Here is a 19,607-nt window from a genome sequence, read left to right as displayed (position 1 = left end):
CTTTCCCTTTCAAACCATTACTCCTTGTCCTATTAGTGTACTTCCTGACAGTCTCCCTCCCCAGCTTCCTTGTAGCCCCCCTTTAAGTACTACTGGAAGGCTGCTCTTTGCCAAACTGAACAGCCCTGACTCTCTCTGCCTACCTTCATGGCAGAGATGTTCTAGCCCTCAGATCATCTTTGTGTCCTCCTCTGGGATCTGCTCCAACAGGTCCTTGTCCTTCCTGTGCTGGGGGCCCCAGAGCTGGAAGCAGTACTCCAGGTGGAGTCTTATGAGAGTGGGGTATCTTCTCCAGTTTTTTCCACACTGTTTCTATATTGAAGTGGAAAGTATTCAGTGAGCTCACACTGGTGGTCAGTGGCTTAACTGATTGCATAAATACCTGGTTTAATGTGTTCCAGATATTTGTCCTGCTATTCCCAAACAGAATTTATGTGCTTTCAAAGCACTTAATCAGGAGGGGGTTCAGCTTTGGGGACTAATTAATGAGTAAGCCAGGGAAGGAAATGAGAGTTTAATTAGGATATAGGATTAGCAGTGCCTCAACTTACTGCTGTTCTGATCAAATGACAAAAGAAAATTTTATGTTTGCCAAAAGCCATAAGAAGGGACCATTCATAATACTGTACTCCAATTCTCTTTTATTTTTTCTCCATTAAGATGTCTCACTGAAAACACAAAGTGGCTAAGACACCTTTGTGACTGTTACCTCTAGAGGAAGAACAGTAATTTTGTCATGGACAAAATGCTCAAAGGTTTGCTTAGCATTTCAGTTTCTGCACAAAGGTGTTCCCCCTTCCCCAGTGGTGCAATATTCCTTGGCCAGCACAGGCATGTAACTGGGAAAGGAAATAATTTATCTCAAGGGTTGGATCTGCCTTTCACTTAATCTTCCTCACTAGGGTTGGGTGACAGTATAAGACACTTAACATGCTTTGGGTTGGTCATGCGAAGCTAAAAGCAGGCAAACTTATGGTGACCATTTCTGTAATGAACTAGCTGGATTATTTTAGGGATAGAAATGAGAGTATTTGGTGTAATTTGCACTAAAAAATATTTTGGATTTAAATTCTTCAGTTATCCTGTTTATTCTTTTTGCTTTTGGCTGCTTCATCTTTAGAGCACTACTACACCATGTGAATTTTAGGGGCTTCCTTTAAACCTTCTATGTTTCAGGTTTCATCTTAATTGCAAAGGTTAATAGGCTAAGGTAAATAATTTACTGGCATCAGTGACTGATCCTTGACAAAATAATGGAATAGCCAGTGAAGCTCAGACTTGGCCTGTCTGGAAACAAAATAAACAATTTGTGCTTTTTTGAACTTCCTTTGTCTATTTGATTTCTGTAAAGACTGAGCTTAACTTTGTTGTCAAGATGGGTATGCAACAGTTTCTTCCACTTCTGTCTTCCAAGCATTGCCTGCCCAGGAATATATAAGGTACCATCACTGGGTATGAGTCTTAACTGTGAAGAATGAAATGTGTTAGTCAATTGTTGTAAGCTGGACAGAAGTGTGTAGAAGCTTTCTAATATGTAGTCTGTTAAATGAAATTATTTAGCTTTTCACTAAACCATATTGCTAAATGTTCACATGCCTTTTGAATGCTTCCAGGGATGGTGATTCTGGCACCTCCCTGGGCAGCCTGTCCTAATGCTTGACCACCCTTCCAGTGAAGAAGTTTTTCCTAATATCTAGTCTAAACCTCCCCTGGTGCAACTGGAGGCCATTTCCTCTTGCCATGTCACTTGTTACCTGGGAGAAGAAACTGAACTCTACATGGCTACATCCTCCTTTCCGGCAATTGTAGAGAGTGATAAGGTCTTCCCTGACCCTCCTTTTCTCCAGGGTAAAGAACTCCAGCTCCCTCAGCTGCTCCTTATAAGACTTGAGTTCTGAAACCTTCACTGTTGCCCTTCTCTGGACTCAGTCTTGCACCTCAATGTCCGTCTTGTAGTGCAGGGCCCAAAATGGACACAGGATTTGAGATGTGATGTTATCAGTGCCAGGTACAGGGAGATGATCACTGTATGATCTGCTGGCCAGGCTTTCTGACACAGGCCAGGATGCCCTTGGCCTTCTTGGCTACCTGGGGATACTGCTGGCAAGTTTGTGAAAAAGGAGCTTGCTTCCTTTCTGTCATTCCTTTAGGCATGAGCATGCTGCACATTCTTGGATGTGCTCCCATCTACTCAGTGCTGGTGATGCCACACCTGGAGTATTTGGTCCAGTTCTGGGCTCGCCAGTACAGGAGAGATGTGAACATACTGGAGTGAGGACCACAATGATGATGAAGGGACTGGAACATCTCTCCTGTGGGGAAAGACAGAGCTGGGCCTGTTCAGCCAGAAGAAAAGGATCAAAATCCAAGTGATGCTACTGAAGTTTATAAATATCTGACGAGATAGTGCGAAGAAGGTAGTGAGGCCATTGAAAAGACAAGAGGCAATGGGAGCAAACTGAAACATGGGAATCTCTGTTTTTGTTAAAACCCTGTCTTGGGTTGCTCAGAGAGGTTGTGAAGTCTTTGTCACTGCAGATGTTAGAAATCTGACTGGACACGGCCTTGGGCAACATGCTCTGACTGGGGGCTTGGATTAGACAAATGATCTCCATAGATGCCTTCTGACCTCTACCACGCTGTACTTTCTATAAAAACACTTCAATCCAAAATTTTACTAAACTTTCTAGGAACAGTGCAAAGAGAAGTGGATTCATACAGGTGGAAGCTTGCTTAGTCCTTGAGACAGCCACATAAAATTGCCAGAGAACTTCTTTGATATTACAGTGATTATAAGACTTACAAAAGTGCAATGGGTGTATAAACTATGTGTTCATTGTATTTGGGGTTTTTGGTCTAGAAATCTTGTTCCAAGAGATAGTGTGTTAAGGCTTTGTAAAGACACTTCTTTACTTTTTTTTCTTAATTTCTGTGTTAATTATCATTGAAATGTTTATTTTTTTATTACCTTCCGTAGATGAAATACAATTGTGAAAACGTGTGATTTTTAATTTTTTTTTTTTTGCGCACATATGCTATTTTTTTGGTCTTTAGGCAAGATTTCTAAATACCATTAGAGGTTTGAAGCAATCAAACCCAGAAAGCTGACACCTTGACTTTGCATAACTCAGCTGCTCGAGGTGTTACGTTATGATTGTCTTCTACACTGGACTGCTAGGAAAGACTTAAATTCCATGGGGTTATAAATTCCGTTTGTTTTTAAGTTACTCTACTCTGCACACCGCTGTCACTGAAATGGGTCCTATATGGTCTGTATCCAGAGATGCTTGGTTAACTTCCTTTCAGAAACATCTAAATAGCACTTGTGATTTTGAAAATGTTAACAGCATACAATTCTTTGAAATCTGTTAATTTAATCCATTTTCACAAGGAAAGTAGGATACTCTGATTAAACTAGTCTTTCCATATTTTTTTTTCCCCATCACAACTAGTTCAACTTGTAGTAACTAGTGGAAGTTTAATAAACCTAATTGTGTGTTATAAAGCTAATTAAGCACCTAGAGGATGTGTGAACATACCAGCCAAATATACCAGTCAGCATGTGAAGGAACAACCAGGTACATACCCAATTACCTGTACCCTGTACCTGTGTGCTGGGATGGGGTGGGAGTTGCAGTGAGAGGCCAGTGAAGAGGTGGGAGGAGCTGACACTAGTGGGACATCCACTGATGTGTAGGAGGCCAAGCATTCTTTGTGTTCTACTTAGGAAATTGGAGCATGTAGTAATATGTAGGAGCCAGGTATTACTATTTGAATCTCAGGAATTTGGGTTCTGTCTGTGATAAGCTGTTGACCTAGAGAGTTTTAGAAAGGAATGATGGTAGACTCTAGGACCTTGGGTAAAAGAGAGGCAGCTCTGAGGGGATGGATCAGGAAAGGTTTTAATATTTGGAGTGAAAAGACAGGGAATGAGGTGGTGTTAGGATTGCAGCCTTTGGGTTGTTGGAAAAGAAAAATAGGAAAACCTCTGACTAAGAGTTGGGATAGAAGAGACTCTGGAATGAGTGGGCAGAAAAACTTAGTGTTGTGAATAACTACTGTCTTTACCTGCCTGTCACAGAGAACAAAATAACATTGTCTCTTGTACTGTGAAGATGTTCAAAGAAGGTTGTTTGTGATGTCTGCCTGATTTGAAACTGCCATAACTAGGAGAGCTACTTGCATAGATACAGTTTATGGCTTGGCTTCCTTCTCTGTCCTAAAAATCTTGTTTACTTGTGCCTGTGCAGGGTCTCTGATATCTGTTGTCTCTGCTTCCTTCTGGTATGCAGATGGGCTTTTTGTGGGGATGGCTCTTCTGTTATGCAGAAGATTATGCTAGTTGATCACAGTGATCCCTCTGACCTTATATCCTGTGAATCACATCCACAAGTGCAAGTGAGCCTAATAATAGTCCTAACTTGGGCAGAGAAAAAGGAGCAGATGGCTAACACCAACTTGTGGAAAGTGATTCTGTTTTCTTTATAACCACTTAGAAATTCAAAGACCTGATCTGTGCTCATAACAAAACCAGCTGTAGTAAATCTAGTTTGTGATTTTATTTGTCTTCATAAATTTACTTTGTCTTTTTTTCTTAAAGTGCTTTCCTGTTTGTGTGCTTAGAAACATCTTCTTTGCCAGATTTTGGGCAGGAGTTACCTGCCTTTTTCTTCTTTCCATGTGCTGGGCAGTTTGTGAAATATGTGCTCAAGTGTACTTGGATTGTATGTGAAAGCTTCACAGGGCTGTCTTGCACTGGGAGCTGACACTGCTTACTTTGACCTGGTGTTAGTGGGTCATTGCAGGCTGTTGGAGTGACGTGGGGTTGCTGGAGCGCCTTGTGTCCTGCCTGCAACTCTGGAGCAGCCTTGGGACACTGCCTGCAGCTCTTGGGTTTGCACTGTCATCCCGTGAAATCAGCAGGGTCACTGGCTGACCAGTGTGGGCTGTCAGGCTCCGTGTTGGGCATTATTTCTGTCTCCTGAGAGCTTGGTTATCTATACCTCCCTTTTAATCATCATTCCAATGTGCTGAGACCACAGCATGGCATGTTAGGTTGCTTTTGTTGGGAGGTATGGAAACAGCTATTTTAATATTCCTTCAGCTGTGAGGATGCCTTCCTCTAGGTTATCAGTTGCTGGGGGATTTTTTTGTTGTGAAGTAAACACAATTTAGCTTAAACTTCCAGTACATTTTGGTACAACTAGGGGGTGATCCTTGTTACTCGTCTATGGTGTCTTGTTTTTGGTGGTGTCTGCTGTTGGGAAACACCAGGTGGTGAGGCGCATGACTTTTCTTTTTGCTTTAGTCTTTTTTTGGTAATGTTTATATTCCATAGTTTGGTTTCTACAGGAAACTTACAATTTGGGCAACTGCATTTTGTGTGCCAGTTGCTGTAGGCAGATTTTTTTTTTGTTAGATGCACTATTAATATAACTCTGGTTTTGCCTAGCTGCTGAAGTTTGGAGAGAGAAGGAAAAGGAATGAGGGAAAGCTTTGTGCATACCACCGATTGCAGAAATTAAAATTGCAGCACAAAGGTGAAAGTTTACAAGTGAATTATGTGTTGCTGGAGCTATTTTTTTCTACCATGGTGTTGCAAGAGAAGAGAGAATCTGCAGAACAATCTCAACTTTTGCTTTTTGTTCCTTTAAAAAGACTAAACTATGATCTTAAAAAGATAAAAACTAAAAAACTTAAAAAGATAAAAAATGTTGGTCTCCATGCTGAAATTTTAGACGCTTATTTTGTGTCTTTTGCTATATGAATTAGTCTGAGCTTGACTAAAAGATAGTTGCTTTCAAAATGCTTTTTCTGTCCAGAAATACAAACCTTTATCCCTTTTTTTGTTACTGTTGTCAGGGTTTCATAGGTGTGCGAGTCTTGGGTAGGGTGGTATCTACAAGAGATACTCCCGACTGCCTAAAGGCTTAGGCAAAGAGATGTTTCTAACTTCGTTACATTCCAAGTGTCTTAATTGAAACCCACAGGCTAATTCCTTCTTTTATTTCTAAATTCCTTTGCTGAGAACCTAAATAATGAGGTGGTGAAGGCAAATTTAAGTCTTAAAATGTGAGATGACCCTTGGTAATGTGCGCTGGAGTGGTTGGGCAATTTCTGTACTTTATTTGCCAATCAAGCCTATGCTTCTCCAGGGCACTTTCATTATAGTGCTGTTCTGCCAGCTGTTTTGGGTGTGATAACTTCTGTCTTTCAAAAGCTAAATAACACAGTTCTGTCATACAAGCATTTAATGTGTTTTGGGGAAATAAGAAGCTTCTCTTTCAGTACGAAACAGAGGTTGAGTAGAGGACGAACCGCAGTCCAGTGAGGCTTTTGTTTTTACCTCTATTTTTAGATAATTTAGATTCCTTTTTGCTCTCCAACATGATATTCACCAGGTAATAGATTGGACTTGAACTGTGTTTTCAAGGTGCCCTAAACGAAATTAAGGGACAGTGTTGTGGGTGGAGGAGGTATGTATGTAAGGCTACAAAAGTGGCTCTTGGGGGCGACTGAGTGCCAGGACACAGCCTGGGCATCTGATCACAGGAGCCGGTTGTTTAGAGCGTACTCCAGTTAGGTGGACATACATCATCTTGTGTAACAAGCAGGCTTCGGCAAACAGGCATCCGGGATAGGAAGCTTTTCTTCTCTCTTTTGTCATCACAAGAGTTTAATATTTTTTTTTGTCTGTGTGTATTTAGGTTTGTTTTTATTTCCTCTTAAAGGAACAAACTGTTCTGACATTCTGTTACTAGTCCATTAAGTGACTGGAGGGCAGGCACAGCCACGTTGGCCAGAGGAAATGGTAGGTAATGAAGCAGAATTTGGCCCTGAGTCAGTCCTTGGCTTTCACTGTCAGGCTGCAGCAGTGTGAAAGGAAACAAATGTTTTAGCTACTTGGTGAATTTGTTTCTCACTGGGCTGTAACTTGTTGACATTTTTAATGTCTTGTGTGAGAAGTTGACTGGCTGGGTTACTGTGTGCTTTTGTGAATGGTGATTTTTTTTTTTTTTTTGACTGAATGTGGCTAATTTGTTATCCAGATCATAATGCCAGACTCTGGGGGTTTGCCTTACAGACTTGTAGGAATCTAAAGAAAATTACTTTGGGGGATAAAATAACTTGTCACTGTTGCTATCAAAGCACCAACATTTCAGGTTTTTTTTTTGTTGTTGTTGTTGTTGGTTTTTGGTTTTTTTTTTTTTTTTTTTTTTGCAGGGGTTTGTAGCAGAAAGCTTGACACAGCCATGTCTGTAATGGTCAATTACAAAAATCTGAGTTTCAGAGGCTTTTATAAAGCAAACATAAAAGCAGAGCCTGACTGGCAAGGGTTGTCTATGAATTTTATAACTGACTAGGATGTTTTAGGAAGATGGGAGTTGTGGTGGTTCTCATTCCTTGCTTAAGAAAAAAAGATGCTCTGCTCTTTAGGAGATAGTAGGGGTATATACATTTGTATTCCTTTGTTCACCAAACCTTTTACCAAGACTAAGTAGTTTCTATTGATCAAAGATGTGGGGTTTGGTGGATTTTTTTCCTTCCCCTTCCTAGAAAACCCTCTTTTTGAAAAGAGAGAGAAAAGGCGCTGGATTTTAGTGAGCCGTGCATGCTACTGCAGCACACCTAGCAAGCAGGTGTAGGAGCAAGGCCTGCTGGGGGAGTCCTGGCAAGCTGAAGCTGGTGAATGCTGAGGAGAGCTGTCACCTCCTGCCATTCGTGTGCTTGGGGAAGGGGCTGAACTCTCCAAGAGTGGGGTGTCTAGAGCTTCTACTGCACAGGATTTATAAATCCAAGATCCTTTTCATAATGGTTGCTCTCCTTTTACACAGTCATACAACTGTTTTTGGCCTCTCTGTTCTTTGCCTTTGTCATGCTAAGGAGTAATAATGTTAGAAGAATGTGATACCTCAAATTATGGTGTTACTCTTCATTCTCTCAGATGGTTAAGGAAGGAAAAAGGCAGATGCAGCCTTAGGAAAACATCATCATTCACAGCTGTGTACTTGCGGGTGTTGGCACAAAAGGGGCAGACAGGTTAATAGATGATATTTAAAAAGAGAATCATGTTTAAATCTCACTATGTTCAATACAAATGTTGTTTTCAATTAATGTTAATAGAAAATATTGGTCCAACAGTGGCAGTTGGACCCATCTAGTCCATTCCTGTGTCTTAAAAAGGGAAAAAAGAAAACAGTCTTGTATGGAAAAAATGGTTTTATTTTTTTTTTTTTTTGAGTTTCATCTTGTCTGCCAGGCTCCTGTGAGATGGATACTTAGGAACTACCAGAGAGTTATTTGGTTCTATATGTCTTTGATGGCAAGGAGCTCTGTGCCACTGAGGGGAAAAGACAGGGTTAACAAGATTTCTTAGGTAATTATACTCCCCTGAAACAGCACCTTGAGTTTCAATGTTCTGAGCATGGCATGCTGTGCAGCTGCCACAGGTATCTTGAATCTTCCTCAGAAAAATCTTTTCATGCATTGGTCTGTCTTTGATGTCTGGTTGAGCTCAAGGTGTGACTCAAGAGTAGAGTCTGTTGGATCAGCTTTAGCTGCCAAAGAGGAGAGGCATAGAAGGGTGAAGCAATGGCTCCTGGCTGACATTCACCCTTTGTGTCCCAAGCAGGTTTTTCAGCTGTAGCCTAGAAGAAGCCCAGAACTGAGGGTTTATTTTAAATGGATATGAACAATTTCATACAGTTTAAGTTTCATTTAACTTCATTTCTTACCGATGTGACTTCTTATATCTGGGCTGAGCTGTAGCCACTATTCCTTGCTGTTAGGTAAAGCATACCTGGTCGTTGGTTTCTGTGTGTAACAGCTTTCTGGCTAGATATTAGATGTGAGTACATGGATGGTATCAGCTTCAGGTGCATGTCAGGCCAGAAATGAGAAATGTTGAGGTCATCTATATAAGAAATATTCTGGTTGTCTTCTGTGATTTTTAATTTTTTTTAAAAATAAACATCTGAATTTTATAGATAAAACTTTATTGTACAACAGTCTCAGTTGCTGCTGAGGTATATGATCTTGTAAGTGGTGCTTTTTAATCATAACCTGATATTGCTTCAGACTGCATGAATTTTCATGATTGTGTGAAGTAGAAAATTTGAGTTGCAATTGGGCTTTTTTTTCTATGGCTTCATTCCAAGTGCAGGGACTGTTAGTCTGAACACTATCGTGTTGTGCTGCTTTGTGGTATGGAGTCTGGAAAGATTGATGCCAGCTGCCACCAAGAGGTTCTGCAAGAGAGTGTTCCAGACAGCAGCGTGTTGTGGTCGCCTGGAGGGTATCTCTAGACTGATCTGCCAAGAAGCTGGTGGAGTCTTGAAGGGCTCTCAGAGACTCCTGATCTGGGCTGCAGCTGTCAAGCAGTTTGCCTGGTGTAAGGCACTGACTGCCCTGGCTGTGGTCTGTGCAGGGATTTGGAGGTTAAAGCCTTTGACAGGCTGCATGCATGTATGTATGTATTTTGTCTGCAGCAAGCAGACCTGGAAATCCATGCTGGATGAACCCCCTTTGCCTAGTCTGGTTGTCAGCAGTTATTTCACTGTCATTTAGGTACAGGTGATGAAGCATAGGCTCACCTTTAGCAGTGCTCAGTGCAATTTACCCAAGATGTGTCCTGTGATACAGGCAGGAGTGTCCTGTGCTGGAGGTGACTCACCCTGGTTTAGTGGGACCGGCTCTGTAAAATTGCAGGTGACTCCTAAATGGCTTCCTTAAGCATCCTGGGAAGCTGTCTCTCTGCACAGCTGGAGGCCACTGCTCCTCCCTCTTGACCTACAGGCACTTGCCTGCCCTTCCTCCTTGTCCTGCTGGGTCCTCCTGGCTGTCTCCCAGACCCTAGGTGGTGGTACTTTGGTGTCACACCGGCAGGGCACTTGAAGGGAAGGGCTCAGCAGCCCTTCCCATGCTTCAGCTGAACTTGTCTGTGACTGATCGCTAACATGGTTCTGAATCCAGGTGCAAAACCAGGCTGAGGGTGGGTAAGGCTGCAAGTGCTTTCAAGGGTTGTTCCAGCAGCTTTGCTCCCACAGTAGCTGTGCTGTGTACCGAAGGAGGCTATTATCTGCATCAGAAGCTTGAATAAGGGCCTTGGCACCCTTTGGAGTAATGCATTCAGGCAAAAAGGTGTTGACAAAGTCTGTTAATTAAAAGCCCATGGTTTCATAGGTTGTTTTCACCAGATGGGGAGCTTGTGAATTTTATGCATCAGAAACCCGCTTGGGAGGTGCTGTGAGGCTGATTCTACTGCAAAGGAGCTGCTGTGGTTACTAGCAAAGGCAAAACATTTGTGTGACTCTGCAAGTACCAAAGTGTTGTGGATGGTTGAACAGCTTTATTGACAGATTAGGCAAAAAATTCTCCCACTTTTCAGGACAGTGTTTAATGTGACCTGTATTGAACAATCTAGGAGTAAGAAGAATGCATTTTTACTCATTGTTTTCTTGTTCTCTCTCTCCAGATGAACACAATGATGTACAGAAAAAAACCTTTACAAAATGGATAAATGCTCGATTTTCCAAGGTAACGTTGGTTTGGATATACTACTTTATTTTGTTTGATTCACTGTTTAGAACAATTTTGGTTAAACATGCTTTGCTCTTACTCTAGTTGAATACTCCTAGTAAGATGCCAGTATGGAGTGAAAACAGATAAAATACTGTAGTGTTTGCTCCCTCAATTTCCTCATGCACATAAACATTTGATACTATATTTTAAGAAAAAAATGTAAGTCTATTTGTTAATATATTAGAATAGTTTTTTGCATGAGCATGTCTGTTTGGTTTTGTTTAGTTTTGGTTTGGTTTAGTTGGTTTCTACATGCAGTTTTCAGAGTGCATAGCAGCAGATTTTGAACCTTCATTACTGTGTTTATTCTGTTACTGAGTTGGCTTTGCTCACTCTGCAAACCTCTAGTTGAAGCCACCTGGTGTTACTACAAGAGTCTTGACTGAAATTTTATATAATTACTTGCTCATTTTGAATTTTCCTTGGCTCTCATGCTGTACATTTCTCATTTTAATTCTCTTTACTGGCTTGAAACTTACTGTGGATCTTTAATGGTTTGGGATGAGAAAGGAAGTGAAGTTTGCTTTGGAATGCTATTTAAAGCCTGCTTTTTACACTGTTCTTCTGATAGGGAAAAATGACACTTTGCCCAGAAGCATAGTGTCTGTGGAAAGTTTTCCTACTTCATGGTTTGAATTTGTGAAAGAATCTGGGATATTATCAGGGAAATCTCATGTTTTTTCTAGCTAGTGTGGTGCTACAAATGGGGTAACTACTATTTTGTGTGCCCTTATTGAAAAGGGGCATGAATGTGAAATCCTAAAAGCAGATATAAATATAGAAAGAAGGGATGTGTGTTTTGGTTTGGGGTTGGTTTTTTTTTTTTTTTTTTGGTTTGGTTTTGGTGTTTTTGTGGTTTTTTTTTTTTTTCCTCCTCAAATAAAGCTGCTAAAGTGCTTTAGTAGTGAATGGCTGTTTCTGGAGCTCTGCCCTTCTGGAGGTCTTGATCAGCAATGTAAGGAATTTTTACCTTCCTTTCCTTCCCGTGCAACAGGACACTGGGCAATGCAAGGCTTGTGGCCTTGGTTGAATCATTTTGGCTTAGGTTTGTTTTGGTTGAAAGCTGATATCCTGCACTCTTCATCCAATACATTCTTGGCTAGTTTGCTCTTTAGAGGAAGAGTGTGTGTGGGTAACTGGTTGCTCTACGCTCAGCTTTTGACTGCTGCCCAGAGGAGTGGTGGTCCTGCAGGAGGAGCATTAGGCAGGGCAGGATCACGTAGGGGAAGAAAAAGTGGTGAGAAGGAAAGGACTGTTCATAGTCCTGTAGCTGGCATAAAGATGGCATGAACACTGAAATGACAGTGATACTGAGAATGAATGACAGTCATACTGAGAATGTGCCAGGTGACTTGTTTGTGAGTGCTGTGGACATTGTATTGAGGAAGGTAAAATTGTTTTCAGTCATTCTGCTAGGACACCCATGGGTATATCTTACAAAGCGTCTTTCCTTCTATACTGTGTAATCAGACAGATCCTGCTAAGCGCCTCGATTTCCCTGGCACAGGATATGGTCAGATACTCATAGGATTTGAAGTAACTGCAGCTTCATAACTCTGTAACTTCATGGCCCATTAAACACCTGAAGCTATGAAAACCTTGTTAATGATTAAAGAGACTCTTATGAAAGGACATACTCTCGACTGCTCCATGTTCAATTCAAATTTGAGCATGACTATTTTGGCATGACAAGACACGGATTTATGAAGACTGGCATGTTCAAATTGCAAGGAAATTGATGGTGTTAAGTAGAAATCACCTCGTGTAAGAAAGTCTAGTTTGAACTGTACCTTTATATTTTTAAGGGACTGATTTCAGTCCTGCTGTGTCAAAGTTTTTGTATGTACAAAGTCATTTGGGTTGTTTAAAATTCCTTTTATGTGAACTAGATTGATTTAGCTGCTTAATAGGATAGAGAGCTTTTAGAGGTTAGTTAAAAGTAATCTGACTTACACTGCAGGAAACAAAATTTTTGTGTGGAATTGCAAATTTCACTCAAAAAATTTTACTTGTCCCTCCATGTTAATTATATTGTACTTGCCCTTCATTTAAGCAAATAAAAAGCAATCCATTGAGCCTTTATAAATTAGCTTAGCGTACAAAAGTCCTAAAATTGCAATTGCATAATGCCAAGTTTGATTTAAGACAATTCAGTAGGGTTTTACAAAGGATCTACAAAGAGAGCAGTGTCTTTCCCTTCTCTCATCAGAGAATAGGTAGGTAAGTAAAACACTTCAAGTATCTCAGTTATGCTGTGAGGTGCCTGCTTCGGTACCCTGATCAGTGAAATCAGAGCTCTTGGTGTAGTTTCCAGTACAGTAATTTGGTTTTGTGCTCTTAGTTTAAACTGTGCTAGAACAATGCATTCTATTTGTGTGTGTTGTTTGAACTCAAGGCACAAACATTCTAAGTGGATTGAATCTTAAGGTCAGTAAATGTACTCAGCCAAGACTCAGTGCTCACTGTAGAAATACCTTAGGAGAGCTGTACGCACTGCAACTCACAAGCCTGTGATGGCTGTGTAGGAAGGATATTTTGTTAAAATTAAAGGCAATAAAAGTTGTTAGATAAATAGTCTGTTACCACGCTTTAACCAATAGGAAAGTTTGCACTGAGTCTTGGCTGAGTACATTTACTGACCTTGAGGTCAGTGACTGATATTGAGGCAGAGCATTTCAGCATATGTTTATAAAGTCATGTAATGTTTTTACTTTTTGTATTTTTTCCATTGCTCTGTCCAGTCTAATTTCAGGAGTCAGATTTAGCTATTTCCCTGTGGTATAGCCTTACCAATTAAAGCTTCTAGTTGTATGGATAACTAATATATGTTCTTCACACTATGTAGCATTGTTTTCTATCCCTTTATCCCTTTCTATATTAATCTTCATTAATAGTTACCAGTTCATACCTATATATTATTTTCAGAACTCCTTTCTGCAGTGCAAAAGTGCTATCTTGTCACAGTGGTTTTTAGCAACTGCAAATAAAGAAAAGTAAACATCAGACCTGGCTACTAATTTTGAGTGCCCAATCTGAGACTTTAGCTAAATTATCCCAGAGAATTTGACATTTCTTTGACATTTCTTGTTATAAAACAGAACTCTTGAGTCTTATGACAGAATTCAGAGGGTTCATTCTTCTGCAAACTGTCAAACCATCCAAAATATCTGGTTGGTTTTCAGATGGAGCTTGATCAGCATAGAAAAGGGTCTTGAAGATGATTATGCCTGTGTCAGCAAGGACTGGATTTAATCATCTAAGGAAGTCTCTTAATCTGGCACACAGTTAGTAATTGCATGTAAAATTGTGTTTTAAATGATTCTGATGAGTCACAGGGGAAATTCTGGCTAACAGTGGAGTTTGAATTCAAGTCTGCAGGATAATGTAGTGCTCCGGTACCCATATATTGTTTCACATAGGTAGAGAGTGAACAAAGATTTTGAAATCAACCCTAGTTTATCCAAATATCTGAATAGTTTCATTCTTTATCTACTTACATGTTTTATCAGCAGGCCTGGGATTTTTCATTCCATCTTGCAGCATCTCTGATGCTTCTGCTTATAATTACAGAACAAAGTAGTTGGATACTCACACTTGTAACTCTAGAAGGTTTCTAGAAACTTGATAGGCATGTTAAGGAATTCAGGAGTCTTGTGTCCCACTTTAGAACCCTGCAAGTACAATTTTCTTCTGCCCTATTTTCTTTCTTTACTCCTACTCTCTGACCCTGTTTCTGGTTTGGTTTTTGTTTTTTGTTTTTTTTTTTTCCCTCACTTACTATTACACCTTCTCATGTCAGAAGCCTTGCCTGCCTGGCAAATCCGGAATTTTGATTGCCCTGCCTATTTCATATTCACTTTTGCTTTTGTCACTATACTATATATTCCCATCAAGACTCAGTTTTTCTTTTCAAAGCTCCAGACCTGCTCTGTCTGCCCTTCACTTCCCCTCTACAGCCTTTATGGAATTTGATGCGTGTGTGGTCAGTCCTATTTTTGCATCTCCCTTTGTCTCAGTGGTTGTAACCTTGCCCTCTCTTTACCTTCTTGCAGGATTCAGTCTTTGCTGGATTTAGTTTTCTCATTTTCCAAGGTGGTACTTCTCCAAGTTTGCTTTTAGATTGGTTCCTCTCCTCTTCTGCTATTCCTGATCTTGGCAGGTGGAATATAGAGTCAGCACAAGAAACATGATGCCCTGACTTAATTTAGACCCATGGAGTCAGGTCTGTCACAGCCTGTTGGAACTTAGTGCTGTCACTCACTAGAGGCAGTTCACAGATCCAGCATGGGCAAGCTGAGGCTCTGTCCTTTTACCAAAGACTTGTTTTTTCATTACATTTGGGAAGTTTTCCCACAGGGATGGCAAAAAAAGTGTTACTGCTAGGAAGGTTGTGCTCTGCAAAAAGAGCATAAAAGCCCAGAGATTTGCTGTATTCTGTGAAAATGACATTAGGTTTCCCTGCCCCTCAGTTATAAGTCTTGGATATGTAAGGCTGTTGAATGGAGCCAGCTGGGGCATTGTTCCAAGGTGTCAGGAACTGCATTCAAAGCCCTTGCATGCCTGAGCGCTGGGCCTCCGTTTCCTTTCCATCACATGTTCCCATCGCTTTCCAATCCAAGCCCTCAATTTCTTTTTTTTTAATGTACAGAAGCCTTATACAGTCTTACTTGTGCATTTGCAGTGTTCTTGCTGCATGTGTTTGTGATTCTGATTCTCCAGGTCCTGTGCTAGTGCCCTGACATCTGCATTGGCCAACATTGACAGGGCTTGGAGCCAGGCCAGGACCTGCCAGTGTGGATAAAGCCAGACATCGCACACTTTTACAGCATCTTAAGCTCTTTTTTTCCTACTCTGTGGTCTTCCAAAAATATGTTTCACTTTATGGTTAGAGTAAAGAAGAGGTGGAGGTGTAGCTTGGGAGCAGAATGCATCCTCCAGGGCTGAGCTCTAAGTTAGCCTTTGAGAAGGCAAGTGCTCAGTGTGGGGCTCCTGTGCATTTCCTCTCCTGGGCTCTGATGTGTCCCCTCCCATGGAAGGACACCAAAGAAAGATGAGAGAAGACAGGCCAGTAGGAGAACTGATGAGTTGTACTTGGAGTGCTTTGGAATGTTACGGCTTTATATGCATCTTGAAACACAGTTCATCCTTCATTAGACCAGGCATTAATTCATTTGTTACCTACAAAGTCTTTTAGCTTTTTTGTGTGGTGTGCTGAATAGATGTTTTCCTCCAATTTTGCTCTTTAATTTTCTGCTTTCCTCCAAGGGTTGTTTTGTCATAATAGGAAATGTCAGGTCCTGTACTTCTGAAGACATTTTGCAGCTCTACTGCTGACCCTTAGGAACTACAATAAGTCTTTTTAAAGACAAAAATCATACCTATTCACGATAATTAATTTCTCATGACCCAAGATACCTGAGGTCAAAGACATTTCAGAAGTGTTTTTTTGGGGGAAAAGGAGAATTATGGAGTTCAGTGTATTAATCATGAAAGAAAAGAGACCAAAAAGATTGATTAGGCAATTTTGTCTGTCCAAGGTGACATCAGCTAAGGTAGTGTCTAGTCCTTTTTCTAGTTCAGTTTTTGTGGCACAAGCAAGGAAATACTTGATGGCTGGTAAAATACAGTCTAATTGCTTCTGATATTTTTCAATGCTGAATTAAACTGTAAAATGTAACATCACTCAAAGATGGCCAAAGCTTAAAAAGCCACAGCCTTGGTGGAAAAAGAGTAATAATCTGGGTGGAAAAGAAATAGTGTTTGCATGAGCTGGCCTTGAAAAACTCAATTTTTAGTCTACTTAGTCTCTTTTTATGAGGAGACCAAATAGGCCTTTTCTAGGCCTAGGATATATATTAGCCAAGAAGCACAAAAATAATTTTTTCTTCGCTAATGAGTTATGGTAAGGATGACTACTTTTTAGCGTAAAAGCAGTAATACATAGCATTTGTGATCTCTCCCAGCTATAGCCACAGCAAAAAATTTGCCATTTTTCTGCCCTCCTCTCAACTGCTGCTGTCTTCTACCCTAAGAACAAGGTGTGGGCAGCATCTCCCTTGCTGGACTTGAAAGCTTGGTATAGCAATATGGACTTAATTATTGCTGACTTTGGTTAATGATCTGGGTTTGGGATAGAGTATGACTCTGATCCATGAGCTAGGTTACCATATCAGTTGTTGGAGTGTTTGTCTGACCTTCTCAGGCGCTAGAGCTGGACCTAGTAGAGGCACCAAAGCCAGTCTGTTCCTTTATCTGTTAGCTAATGAGAATAGTCAGCCTGGTTAGCAGCAATTTTTTTTAAGGATCCAAGTTACAATTTGAAGTTATCTGGCTTGAAAAACTATAAATAAAAGGATAACCTTTCAGTCTTACAAGAAAAATAACTGACAGTGGTAAGCATGGTCCCAGCTGCTCCTGCTGGTAATATAACATAATGAAGCTTAATTGCATGCTGAGGTTAGTTTTGTTACATTAAATGTGTTATTATAATGTAAGCTTATGTAAATGCATTAATAAATACACTGGAGAGAGAAAGATCTGCAGAGTTACTGATGCCTTGCTATGCTATTTGCACTGTTAGATTTTCCTTCCTTTGGTCATGTTGTCAGTCAAATATTTTAGGTGTTCTGTGAATTGAACTATCTTTAGCTTTTCAGCTTTACTGCTCCTTAAACTCATGTCTGTCATCTAGTAGAATCAAAATTTCCAGCATATCTCAGTGATGAGTCTTACTTCCCCCTGCCACCCCCTGTTAGTCTGGGGTTTTAAATAGCTATTTAGTTGCTTGTAACTGTTTTATTTTTGACCACCAGTAGTTATATATAATTTTGTCTATAAGGTGTCTTCCTCTTATGATTGTAACTTTTTATTTATTTGTTTTACTTGGTATTTGAATTCACAGTTTTGGTACTAGTGTCGTGTTGAGATGCCACAACTCCTTGGAAATATTCAGCATGGAGTAGAGCATACTCAAGGAAAATATATCTGTCACAGTATAGCTAGTATTTATGTATGATAAATACATAAATGATAAATCCCGTAACTCCTGAATGTGAGTGGAAGTAGAATGGAAAAAAGTATCACATTTTAACAAAAATACTGCTGTAAACCATGTCTGTGGTCTTAAATTAGAAACTGGCAAGATTATTTGTTGACATGGTTGTTTACTTTATGCAATGACCTTTTTGCTTTCTGATTTGTTTCCCACATTGAGTTCCCATGTACTGGCCTTATGATGTAGCAGCACTTGACATGCTTCTTACTTGATATTGGTCATGATAAAATGTAGTTCTTGCTCCTGTGTTGAGTTTAAACTAGTTACCATGAGTTTCCTGGGAATGTACTTGAACACTATGAATGGTTCAAGCTCTCATTTAAGAGCCCAGCCTGTCCAATATTTACCCATTCTCAAAGGAAAGGGGTCTTTGCAGTTCTACTACTACTTTGACTTATTTATTGAGCATCTTATTAGATGTTTAAAACTGTCATATGTTGGTTAAAAATAATTAGCTAAAATAACTCTTAACTTCATAAAAGTGACATTTGAAGATCAGAAGAATCTGATGGAAAGTCAGTATGTACTGCTTCCTATGTCTTTTGAGGTTGCTTTGGTGTTCCTGAAGTGGCAGTTGATGTAAATGGCAACCAGGGCTTTTCGCAGCACTGCTCTGAGCAGCTGGAGCTTGTCTGCTGCATTCCCTTAGTGGCTGGTGAAGGTCATTTGTATGGTTTCATGAAATGTGTTACTGTCCTGGTGACAGCCAGTGTGTATTACCTGTGAAACTGAGAGGACCTTTCATCCTGGTTTTAATGTTGTGACTACGAGGTCTGAATCAGTATCTCCAAGAAGGATGTGAAATAGAGGTGGCTTATCTCTTATTTTCCAATCTCTTTGGCATTCATTAATTGGAAAAATTAGATTTAATAATGTACCTTCAATACTTATTGATTTAAAGCACGGTAATTAATATGAGAAAATTTCATGTTTCTAGTTAAACAACTAGATAAACATTTCAACTTCTTTAATGATTGCCTTTGCATATAATTTCATGTTCAAGAATAAAGAACATAAATATTCATGATAATATGATACATAATAGCTGGTGTTTAAAAAAAGGAGGTTTTGTCCTACTGAGAATTTGTGACTCCCTTTTTCTCTCTAACTTGGCTCATTTTGATTCAGTTCTCCATTGGTAATAAAGGGACAATTAAGAATGTTCTACTGTAGAATATACTCAAGAGTGATCACTGTTTTGTAGCTGTGGTGGCTTTAGTAGAACAAACTGTATAAGTGTTGATGGCTGGGCTTTCTACTGTCAGCAGCACTAGATGACTTATAAACAAAATCCAGATCAGATTTTTTTAAGTTATCCACTTCCTGGGAATGCTTTCTGGCAAAGAGAAGGAATGATTTCTGCACAGTCATGTTGGCTGGCCTGGATGACCCTTCTTTGTGAGTAATTCTAGATGCACACAAGGAAGTGTGAGTCACCCTCTTAAACCTGATCCAGGTAGAGGGACTTGAAAGATGGCCAAAGGGGCATATGAAGGCTGCTGCTGTGAGGAAATCACTGTGTGTGGTATCTCAGTCCCAAAGAGTGCCAGTGTCTTGCTGGAACGTGCAAAACTGATGCCTGAGGTGCCTGATCTTGTGTACATATGGTAGCATGTGGTCTCTAGCTCAGAGATCATTAATAAACTGCTGCTTCCTCATGAGGTAAATCAACAGAAAAAGTGGCTTCTGCTGTGGATAACTAGCACAAGCTCGTTGTCTCTTCCCTCCCTTACTTGTGTTCACACAAAGGCTGGCACCAAAATATTTGTTGGAATAAATGTAACATGATGGATTGGATCTGGTTCTGATCCTTGTGTGTGTACGCCTAGTGGTGCATAACAAATGTCACCATGCAAAGTTCATGAGGACACAAGCAAGCCTAGCCCACAGCTTATGTACAATCCCTAGCTCTTATTTTTTTTACTTTCCTTTCCCTTGCTCTGCCTCCCTTTCCTTTTTCTTCTTCCTCTTT

The 19,607-nt window shown here is 40.2% G+C and overlaps 1 protein-coding gene across 4 annotated transcripts in view; it reads left to right on the top strand.

Annotated features, from left to right (window-relative positions):
- Positions 1 to 19,607, top strand: part of UTRN (utrophin) — a 356,936-nt gene that overhangs the window by 46,056 nt on the left and 291,273 nt on the right. For all 4 annotated transcript variants that reach the window (XM_017737228.1, XM_017737227.1, XM_017737229.1 and 1 more), the window contains exon 2: positions 10,475 to 10,536. In XM_017737228.1, coding sequence (XP_017592717.1) covers positions 10,475 to 10,536 — 62 coding nt within the window. The remainder of the gene's footprint in view (positions 1 to 10,474; positions 10,537 to 19,607) is intronic.

This window comes from Corvus brachyrhynchos, unplaced genomic scaffold (assembly GCF_000691975.1).
Source record: "Corvus brachyrhynchos isolate BGI_N302 unplaced genomic scaffold, ASM69197v1 scaffold6, whole genome shotgun sequence".
Classification (NCBI taxonomy): domain Eukaryota; kingdom Metazoa; phylum Chordata; class Aves; order Passeriformes; family Corvidae; genus Corvus; species Corvus brachyrhynchos.
The sequence above is the reverse complement of the archived record's forward strand: the minus strand, read 5'-3'. Positions and strand labels throughout refer to the sequence as shown.